The following is an 11,089-nucleotide window of genomic DNA, read 5'->3' as shown; positions in this document are numbered from 1 at the left end:
AAGGGCCCTCCGAGTCCACCTCTGCTCCATTACATTACTGGACACTTCTTCCCCTTGTTTATGTGGTAGAGACATCTGAAAACAATTTGTGCCTGTTAAGCTTTGCGGACGGTCAGGGTTCTGTGTGCAGTTTGGTCTGCAGCTTGGCCAGCACAAGCTGGGGTTGATCTGTGTTGGCTCATTAGCTAATGAGACGCGCTGTAGTTAGCAGGGCTCTCTGGGGGCTGCCTTCGACACGTGGGTGCCTTTGCAGTGTGCGGGCAGGGGTGGGTGCGGTACCAATGAGCTCACCCTCTGCAACAGCAGCTCTCCCGCTCCTCTCGCGTGCGGGTGGGCAGGGAAGATGCAATAAGATGGCAGGGAATATGCGCTCCCCCCCCAGTTATTACTGATATTAAAAGCATCTGCAGCTGTGGGTTGGGAAACTGCTGGAGAGGGGTGTGCATGCGGCAGGCTTGGCCAGAAAGCTAGCAAACCTCTGTGTGAGCAATACATGCTGACCAATGCTCTGGAGACGACGGATGGGGAAATCTTTGGGAAGGATCCCAGGACAAAGGCAAGGACGGCTGAGCAATTGAGGTGGGAGGATGCCATCCAGAAGGGGAAAATGTTTAAGCTGGGAGGAAAGAAACAGTTTAGAGAAGGGATGATAAGATAACCACATGACTGGAGGAGGAGGTGTGAAGAACTTGATGGGAAACACAGGACTAAGTGTGGGGGTGAATGAGGCAAGGAACAGGTAAAGTACAGTGAAACAGCAAGGAAGAGCGAGGTGCAACCCTGCCAAGCATTAGCTGTGCTGTGCGACGGCAGCGCATGTCACCCCTGCGAGGCTCAGCCCGGAGAGCTCCCGTGGGTGCCAATGGGACAGGGGCAAGGCCTGGGAGCTCAGCAGTGCCTGTCCCTGCCGGCAGTACTGAGAGTGACTCCGGCCCGCGGCAGCCCGCACGGGGATCACCCCGGCTCCCCCCGGGCACAGCGCTCAGGGGCAGCAGACCTTCCAGCAGCCAAGAGAACAACCCCGCGGGCTCGGGGCTAACGCGACGGGAGCTGAACGCTACAGCTCGGCCGGAGGTCGGGGGCTACACGCCCCGCAGAGCGACGCCCACCACGAGGCGGACCCCGACCCCGCGGAGGGGAGGCGGGGGCCGCGGGCCGGGGCCGCGCTGCGGGGGCCGCGGGCGGGCCGGTGGCTTCCGCCCGGCGCAGCGCATTCCTCCGCCGTGAGTCAGGGCGGCGGCGAGGCGGTATGCGTCGTCCCGCGGCCCCGGGCGCTGGCAGCTCCCCGGCGGGACTCACGCCGCTAAACCCGGCACGGTTCCCGTCTCCCATTTGCATGCCGCGGCTGTGAATGGCGTGCCCGGCTGGCCGGCCCCTGGCACGGGGGAGGAGTCTCCGCGCCCTACACGGGCCGAGCTCGGCGGCGCCGGTCCCTTAAGCCGCGCTGGGGGGCGGCCCGACCCGAGCGGCGGCTGGCCGCTGCGCTTCACCCGCATTCACGGTGAGTGCTGGACCGGGGAAGATGTGGGAACGGGGTTGGGGAAGTAGGCTCTCTACGGGGCCGGGGCTGCCCCGGGACACGGCGCACACGTGAGTGGCGGTTCTGTCCCGTCCCGTCCCGTCCCGCTGCCCGGCCGCCTCAGCCGCGGCTCGGCAGCCCCCTGCTGGCGGCCTGGCCGGGAGGGGCAGCCCCGCGGGACACCGAGGGCTGTCCCCTGCCTGGGACCGCGCTGCCTCAGCCGGGCAGGGAGCGGCCCTCGGTGAACCTCGGGGGCAAGGCCGGCGCCCTGAGGTGGCGGCCCCGGCCCCTGCCAGCAGCGGGAAGCTCTCGGTAGCAGCCCTCACCGGCCACCGTCGCCCACCCCGTAAGGTGAGGCTCAAGCGGCCTTCACTGTGTCTCGGTGCCTCAGGTGGGAACCCGGCCCTGTCAGCCACAGGCAAGAAGGAGACCTATGGGAGCTCGCTTTCCGGCTCATCCATGTTTCTTTGGTTGTTGGGAGTTTGGTGAGCCGATGTGTAGGTGAAGGTGCGTGTCCATGGCGCATTCAGCTGGTCCTAGTCCACGCTGGAGCTGAAAGGCTTTTCCAACCCCTTACCTTGCCATGCGTTCCCACCCGTGATGCTGGCACCGGTGTTTTGGCAGCTGCTTTGTGAGCAGATCTGGTGGAAAACATACTGGCTTTTATACGTGAAGGCTGGTTTTCCTCTGGATCGAGTCCCTGAACTGACTTCACACTGTGCACTGCTGGCATGAAGCGGGGAATCACAGCAGCTTGTGAGTAAAGCTTTTGCAGGATTTCACCCTCAGTGATGAGTCCTTTCGGGCTCCTCAGGGAGTCCACACGCACATAGTGAGGTGCCAGAGTGCCCCTTGTGTGTATTTTAACTTGTGCTTTTCTCTCGTGTAGCTTGGGAGAAGCTAGCAGCAGCAGCAAACTGTGAGCAGCAGCACAAATGGGTTTTGCTCAGTTCTTGTCCTTGTGCATTATGTGGTCCTGGCCGCTGATTCTCTTGCAGGTTGGCTTCATGGCACAGTGCACGGTGCTGGTCAGGGATGTCTCCAGGCTGGGTCTCAGAGCAAGCAGGAAGTTGTTTCCTTTCTTCCTGTTTTTGTCCCCATGGCTGCTAATTTCCTCTGGGAAGAAAGCTGTGTGTTCTGCAGCAAAGGAAAAAATAGGCACACGTAATGGGAAGGGACAAGGCAGCAAAGCTGAAAGTGATTCTGAATGAAGCATACAATGTGGAAGGAACACAGGGTGTTAACTTCAGCAATGCTGATACAACAGCGAAGACAAGTAGCTGCCTTTGTGCCAGGGGTAAAAAGGGCCCACTTGTGCAGAGCTGGGGAGCAGACCCTTGGAAGGAGAACAGGGGTTTGACCCCAGTGCATGTATATGTGTTGCTCTCCAGCCCTTCTGTCTTGGTGGTGCAGGGTTTGCAAGAGGAGTTGATAACTTCTGTTAGATCAGTTGATATAGTTGGAAGAAACAGATGAACTTTCAGGTACCTCCTTCCTTCAAGTTTTGATTGTTAAAAGGACTTCACAAAAGGCCTCATCTGCCTGAAACTTCTCTGCTCTTTCTTTTTTTTTTTTACCCCCCTGTGGCTCTAACAACAGCTACCACTCCTCCCTCCTGCTGCATCCCTCTTGTGTCCTTGGATCCTCGTGGCTACTGATGGGTAGCCCAGGTCTCCGCTGTGTGCACGCTCATGGGGACGCTGTGCTGTTCCTCAGCTGGAACCCTTCCACCCTCCCACGAGGTGCTGTGGATTTGGAATGAGGTCCCCAGCTTTGTTATGGTATCTGTGTTCATCAGCCCTGAGCCCCCCTGGAAGGCAGCAGCTGTCACGTGTGGTCGTGTGTCAGCAGTGTGCTGCTTCTGTGCGTTCCTATGAAAGGAGTTTAATGCTGCCCAGTGTAAAAGCAACTCCCACAAAACTAATTCTGCCCTGGGACTTCCCATGACAGGCCCTTCTTTTTCCTTTTTCTTTTCTTTTCTTTTCTTTTCTTTTCTTTTCTTTTCTTTTCTTTTCTTTTCTTTTCTTTTCTTTTCTTTTCTTTTCTTTTCTTTTCTTTCTTTTCTTTTCTTCCTTTTTTTTTTTTTTTTTTTAAGCAATACACTTGCAAGAGATCTGCCTACAAACTGGCTTTTCAGGTTCTGGGGAAAGCCATGGGCTGGCCCCTGTCTCAGGAATGTCTTACTCTGTGCTGGGTAGGCTTCAGCCGCAGCTTTGAATGTGGAGAGCACTGCTCACCCGCAGAGCAGAGCAGGCACCTCTTCAGCAAGCTCATCCTTCCTGTGGCTTGGTGCTGAGAGCACGTGGCCCTGACGTGTCACCTCAGTCGGGGGTTAATGTCCCGTGGAAGGGGCCAGCACCTCCTCAGATGTCTCGTTTCACTTTTGTGGCAGGGACTGCATTGAGGCTGTAGCTAAGTGAGGTCTTAAGGCAGGATTCGGAATTTCTTTTGGGGTCATCAGTCATGTTCCTCTGGAATCCAGCCTCGGAGAGTAGCCAGCAAGTCCCAGCATGTTCCCCCGACAGAGTCAGGGTCTGCTGAGTGTGGCATGATAGGACAGTTTATTCTGGGCACAGAGCCCTCATGCTCGGATATAATTAGTGAAAGTTTGATTCCATTCAGTGTGTTGGATCTCCCTCCAGTGCAAACACGGCCTGGTTAGTGCTGAAGGCCCTAGATGGCAACAAGACCAGGAGTCCCAGGTTGTTTTCCATTTAGTGTATCCAGCAAAGAGGTTGGCAGAGCACCCATGAGCTGCTGTGGATGCTGCCTGCTGAGTGGGACTGGCTGTGGGCTGAAGATCCTGATGTTTCTCTGTCTGTATCTCTAGAGCTTTAATCCAGCAGAATGCTTTGATAAGATTCTTCCCTTGTGATTGCTGCCTTTTTCCCTTAGTTATCTTTGCAGGCATCCTGTGGGGACCATGTGCCATTCTCAGAGGTTCCAGCGCTAGTTATGACCCAACATGACACTTCTGTTAATTTCTTTTCCTGCAGCCATCTGCTGTTGCCAGTATACAGGTAGTTTCAGTAGAAATACTTAAACTCAAGGATGGGTTCGTTCCTTAACATGTTCCCTGAGCTCAGAAATGGATTAGTTTTCTTTCTTTTCAGCTGAAGAGGTACTGGGCTCCAAGTCTAACTTTATCATCATCTTGTTGGAATGAAATGGACTTGTAATGCACAGATCTCGCACTGTTATTTAGCCTTGGAAGGAAATGAATCTATTATTTCCCATGTTCAGGCTGGCAACTCTATTCCTGTGTCCTTGAAGAACCTCAGACTGGCTTAGTGTGTGATGTGTGCTCTTGTCATCCAGGCCTGCTTGTATGGAGTGACAGAGACCCTCACTTCAACATAGCTCAAGGGGCAGGCAAGGCTTCCCTGCCAGCCTCCCTGTTTTCACAGGCAGGATTGACTGAGCCCTTGGGAAGATCTAGGGGCAACCCTGAGAGAGGGAGATTTCCACAGGGAGCGGTGGGAATTGTGTCTATGCTGAGATTGCCTGTTGTGTCCTTGTTAGCTGAACTTCAGGGGTTTCTGATTTCTTATTCCTTTTTTTTTGGGTCCTGCTCATCTAGCTGCTGTCCCGGGCTGGTTGAAGCTCCCTTAAGATCACATCTCTCATACCTGTTGTTTTAGTCCATGGTGCTGTCGGAACGAGGAAGTATTTGGGGATTTGTTTGGTTTTTTAATGTTGTTGGGAAAATGCCAAATGAGCAAATAGTAGCTGAATTAAAAAAAAAAAAAAAATCTGAACTATAGTAAAATCCTTTTGAGTAATGACCAGTGGCTGTTTGTTGCTTGGTGAAGGTGGAGAGCTTATTCTTCATGTTAATCTTTATTGTTATATCTCCTAAAGCTATAGACTGCGAGTTTCATTGGTTGTGTGCTGTGTTTGCTGCAGAGATAGCAAATGTCAGATTAACATAAGGCTTGTTCTTGCTGAAATTTCCTTTGGGTGCACTCTTCAGCTCTGTTAGATAAACCATTTGTTTCAACTATAATGAAATCTACTTTTTGCATAGCATAGAAATGTTAGAACTATTGTGATATAGACCTGGTCTCAAATTCTGGGGCCTTTAGCAACAAACAGATCTTGCCTTAGTAATCTGAGCATCTCTAAAACAGTAATTATTAAAGGAAATGTAATTTCTTCTCAGTGAACTAAGAAGTATCATTGCAAAATACTTCCCTGGCACAATACAGCGTTCCCAGGGGGAGAAGAGATATCAAGACATGCCCAGTCTTGCCTTTTCTGGAAAGCCTACCTTTGCCACCTCCTCCTCTTCCTGTTTCCACTTCACTGAGAGACAGCCCCTTGCTCTGCTGGTCAGCAGTGGTCCTGCTTTGAAGGTTGTTGGGTTCCTTTTTCCTTTAAAAAGGAACAATCCATATGAGGTCATCCTGAAGCTGTGCAGGATGCAGCTTTTACTGTTCTACAGGTCCAGCACTTGTCTTTGACTTGGTGAAAGTTATAACAGCCTGAATTTTAAAATCTTGAGGGCTCAGACAGCTCAGTTGACAAATACTTCCCTGTTTCAGGAGTTATTGCCCTGTAGCAATCAGCATATGGGTGGTATGTTTCTCTGTTGCTTGAGTTCAAAGCCCAGTGCTTTAAAGTGGACTGCAGAAGACAGCAGGCTGAGTTGTTTTGCCAAAAGGTGTGAGTGTACCTTCCTTTTCTCTGACTGCTCTGGGACTGTGATTTCAGGGAGAACAGTGAGACAGAACATGCCATTCACTTGGATTGAAGAAGTATGGTTCACTTGGATTTTTTTCTAGCACAGCATTAGAATCATGATTATTTCCATTTGTGTTATAAAATGAGTTGGTGCATTGGGCATGCACCAATGCACACATGTGTACCCACACCTGCAGAGCAAGACAAGCTCTTCCTGCAACTGCTTGCCAGTTAGACAAAGTAGGAGATAGCATGTGGCCAGCTGCTGAGCACTAGCAGGAGGGGGAATTAGAGCATTAGAGTGGCAGGGTAGCTCTCCTGTGTGCTGGTTAATCAGCTAATGCTTAGGAAGAGCAGCTCCAGTCAAACCAGCTCTGGTCTGAGTCCTTGGCTATTTAATTGTTCCTTTGAAGGATCTCCATTGGGCATCATTGCTGTGGGCACTGCTGGTGGATGCAGGCTTATTTTCTCACTTGGATCCAGGAGAACAGAACTATGGTTGTGTTGGAGAAAGCATGTGTGTGACGGTGAGTGAAGATGCTCTGAATTTCAAAGAAACATGCAAAGAGAGCTAGCCTGAATGGCTTCCATCCTTCCTGAGTATAAAGTCTGTCTTCTGGTGGCTCCAGTGTTTGTTATTGTTATTTCCTCTTAAGATTTTTTTAGATTGCTATTCAGAGTGGTTTTATGTAACTTTCCATAGGAAATGTTGTCATTTGTGGCAGTTTTGATCTCTTTTGCCAGTGAGGCCTTTTCACTTAGCACAACAGTGATTCTTAGCTGCTTTTAGTACCATGACTCTGCCATAGAGGTTGGGTGGCTTTTCGTCTAGGATAATTTTTGGTTTGGGGTATTGTGGTCTTTTTAGGGGAGGTTGCTAGTTTTGGCAGTTGCTCTTCCGTCAGTGTTTATTGATGTCATATTTTGTAAATGGACAGTGTAATCAGTAAGAGGCATTCATTACTTTACCAAAAAAAATTGCTCTTGAGGTAGGCGCACAGGCAGCAACTCTCCCAAAAGCAACCAGAGCCAGTGTTTACTGGTGTCTTAAGAGTCAAACCAGTTCCTAGCTTTCCTTGCGTCCTTGACCCTTATGGTACTTACGTTGAATAGGAGAGTTGGTGGAAAAAAAATTACAATTGCAGAATTTCAAAGAGAAATTATACCTTTGTTAAAATACAGTGGTAGGATTTTGTCAGTTTTGTCTTCTGTTTTCTAATGTGGGGTCATGACAAAATCAACCAGCGCAAATTTTTGCCCTGATAAAAGCATTTTTGTGAATCTTTCTTTGCTGTATAATTGAGGCAGTGACATGGACCAATGTGTCCCTGGTACTTGTGGATCAGCCAGTATTGTACAGTGCATCTTTTTCACTAGTAGTGAGAATAAATCTGGAACAGCGGCTTCTGGAGGTCCACTGAATTGTTGCAGTGAGTTAAACGTGCACTGAAATAGTTTCTGTGATCACTCTTTCCTTCTTTGTTAATGAGGAGCTGCAGAACGTGTAGACCCCGGCAGGGTACTAAGACAGCTGTGTTTTGAGGCTGTTGGGGACCCTAGCGCAAAGGGCTCTGCTGGCTCAGCACAAGCACTACTAACCCAGCAGGCAGCTGTGGTTACCTCTGAATAGGGAGCAAGAACAAGGCTTGCGTAGGTGATCCTTCCTCTACATATACTTCCAGTGCTGGCAGTCAGTTGTTTATAATCGGAATTGTTAATATTTGACTTGTTAATATGATTATACTTGTTATCCATTCTGGCTACATTCACTGTGGCACTGAACCAGCTGTAGTATCCTGGCTTCTTGCATAGGCATGCTGAGATCCATCAGCCATCTGGTAGCCGGTAATGGATCTAGGTGGAAACCAGCTCCTTTTGAGGACCAGGCAGTGCTGACTTCTGTAAGGAATGGAAGTGCTGCTCAGTGCTGGCTTCTTGTCCCCTGTGCTTGATGTACTGTCACTGAAGCTCTTAGCAGGTATCGTCATCAGTCCCTGCCCAGATGTAGCCTGTAAGTGGCATACTGTGACCGGAGTGTTCGCATGTGGCTGCCTGAAATGTGGCTATCATGTGGTGGCAGGCTGGTGTTCTCTGCAAAGCTGCAGGGTGTGTTCATGGAGAAACACAAACAGGATGAAGATGCCAGAGTACTCCAGGTTTTCCATTGCTTTCTCCACATTGTTGATTATATTTTATGCTCAGACTGTTCCCCTTGCTGGTGTCTAGGTAGATTGTATCTCTGTTGTATGCTAACTGTGCATCACGTGGGCCCTGCATGGGCTCTGGTGCACCGGCATGCTGGCTAGTGCTGTGAACCTGCTTCTGTCATCTGTGTCACACGTGCTTAGGAGATGGAAAAGGCAGCCCCTCTGCCCAGTCTGCTTTACTTAGCTCACTTCCACCTCATTCCTTTGTGGGTGTCACAGGCCATAGGTGAGCAAGGGAAATTCATCCTCTGGGAACTCTTTTATGGAAACTGTCCATGCAGGAAGCTTGGCTGTTAGCTCTAGAGAAATCTGTGGATGGTTTGGATGTTTTTCCCATTTAATGACCCCCTGGTGATGTAGTACTATTTCTGCTGCACTCAATACCTGTACTGAGGGTACTCCTCAGATTATTTAAGCCTGAAGAGGTGCAAAACCTCCCACCTGCCTTGTAGCATGATGGGAAGCTAACAATTACCAAGTGTGAGGTTTTGGCTGTGTTTTCATGACAGCTTTAAACTGTGCTGGCTGGAGAAGCTGTCCAGTCATTTGGCTCCAGCTGCTCTTTCTGTTCCTGCTTCTTTCCCTTTCCTTTTGCTGGCACAAGTGTTTGTGGAGCCATGTGGTGACTTGGATGAGGGAAGGAGCTTGTGCTGGAGCAAACTGTTTTCTTTCCTGAGCTAGTATGTGTTGGTTCCCAATGTGGATCACCCAACAGCTGCAGGGATGCTTGTGCCAGCAGGAGTGGGCAGCACAGGCTGGGGCACTGCTTTTTCCTGTTGGTTCGCATCTCTTTCAAGTGGCTGTGACAACTTTATAGCTTGAATTTTGAGCATCAGCTTCTATGTTCTTGTTACTATTCTGCTCTTTGTCTGCTGCAAATAAAGGGGCTGGAAGATCAGAGTCTGTTGTCTGTGTGTTTGCAGGCTGAAGTTGGGGGTTGTCTTTTACCTGTACTTGGAGAAGTTCAACTACAGATCTGGGCATTAAGAAGGACCAGAAGAGTTTTTTTGTTTTTTTTTTTTTAACCCTTTTCTGTATGAGGGCACCAGACGTGGGTACCCTTCAGGTCCCATTGTGAAGCTGCTTTGAAAGCTTTTAATGCTGGCATTCCAGTAGGAGCTAATTTATGGTTGATGTCCATCATGACCCGCATCTTTTTCTGAAAATGAAGAAAATTGGTAGCTCAAAGGGACATCGTGTTTTCCTGTTCATGGGATTGGCTTACATACATTCAGACTTCGCTGGCAGATGTTTTTATTGCCTGTATTTAAAGCCCTCTGGCTTAGTATATAGCTGAACCTTCTCCAAGTTCAGTGGGTCCCACGTTGAAGCTTTGCACTCCTGATGTGCCTCTTGCATATCAGTACCATTCTACAAGGCTTTGCATGACATCCAAACCCTTAGGGTTTTTTCTAACATAACTTCCAATTTCCTGTCTAGGGGTCTGCCTGACCTCTTGCATGCCAGGAAGTTTCCGCTGGTGTTTCTCAGCTAATTAAACTAAGTGGTTCATGATGAGATCCCTCACTGCTGCCTTGGTTACTTGGGTAGCCACTGAAGTTAAAGACCTTCCCTATATCATTTACTCCACCATAGTGGGTTCCTGCTGGTGCAGCTCTGTTTTAGTGCTTGTGTGCTGCTTTTTCAGTATGTACTTGCATGCTGGTTTTATGACCACCTGCTCAAGTGTATATCTCCTGTTCTAGCTCTTTCTAGAGCACTGGTTGAAGACAAAGCTCTCGAGAGGAAGACTGTGTGCCTTTTAATTCATTCTCTGCAAGGCGAAGGCCTCTGTTCTGTTGGAGCCTGCTCAAAGGCTGTTACTATCCCAGATCAATTTCTTCCATGTTCTACTTTGACATAAAGTATGAAAGACTTGGGTAGGGTCAGGCTTTTCCAATGTGGCCTGCAGAAAAACTATGTCTTTTAGTAAGAGGTTGGCTATTCCCCAGTCCTCCTGTCTGGTCCCTCTCCAGAGGAGAGTGCAAGGTCTCAGTGTGCTGCACACCTCTTGGTGGGGGAAAATACAGTTCCCCAAGCACCAATTTACTAGGCTGGGGATGGAGGAGGGCTGGGAACAGCGGCTCGGGCTATAGTTTGATATTTCAGTATGATGTATTATGCAGAGTTATCACTGAATAGGCTGGTCCTACCCTTCTTCTCTCAGGTTGCACAGAGCTTATCTGAAATTGTCTGAGCTTCTTCAGGATGCCAGATCAAGAGGGAATAATTAATGGGGGTTAATTTTGTGTTGGTAAAACACCTTGAAGTGGCTCACTGGAGTAAGGCAAGACTGCTTTTTGGGAAGCAGCTAGCTGTCAAATTGGTTTGCTTTCAAGCAGAAAGCAGAGCCTTGGGGAACTGTTGCCTGTGTGATTTGGTGCAGGCTCTTGTAGGCAGCATCAGTCTCTACCATCACTCAAGCAGCACTTGCGCACAGCAGAGGGCAGTGAGAGGGGCGGTGGGCAGGGTGTGGGAATGGCAGTCCTTCCAGCTCCCTGCTGTGCAGGGCTGAAAGGGCAGTGTGTCTGCCTAGCCTACTGCCAGGCTTGTGCTCAGATTGTGGACTGCTCAGACCCCAGCTTCTGCTTGGCAGCTTGTGGGTTTGCAAAACCTCATGGCATGTCCTCTGAGCTCAGCAGCGAGGGTCAGGAAAGCAAGAGAGAGCCCTGCACAGGGC

The 11,089-nt window shown here is 49.9% G+C and overlaps 1 protein-coding gene across 4 annotated transcripts in view; it reads left to right on the top strand.

Annotated features, from left to right (window-relative positions):
* The first annotated feature begins 491 nt into the window (after positions 1-491).
* RHBDF1 (rhomboid 5 homolog 1) overlaps positions 492-11,089 on the top strand; it is a 37,779-nt gene continuing 27,181 nt past the window's right edge. For 2 of the 4 annotated variants that reach the window (XM_062639454.1, XM_062639453.1), the window contains exon 1: positions 492-579. In XM_062639454.1, the coding sequence (XP_062495438.1) occupies positions 494-579 (86 nt within the window). In that variant the 5' untranslated portion in view covers positions 492-493. Of the gene's footprint in view, positions 580-1,172; positions 1,502-11,089 lie in introns of those variants that run through there. The other 2 variants (XM_062639456.1, XM_062639457.1) reach the window with 2 other exon arrangements.

The sequence above is a fragment of the Pezoporus occidentalis genome, unplaced genomic scaffold (assembly GCF_034315485.1).
Source record: "Pezoporus occidentalis ecotype Australia unplaced genomic scaffold, CSIRO_AGI_Poc_V1 ctg60, whole genome shotgun sequence".
Classification (NCBI taxonomy): domain Eukaryota; kingdom Metazoa; phylum Chordata; class Aves; order Psittaciformes; family Psittacidae; genus Pezoporus; species Pezoporus occidentalis.
The sequence above is the reverse complement of the archived record's forward strand: the minus strand, read 5'-3'. Positions and strand labels throughout refer to the sequence as shown.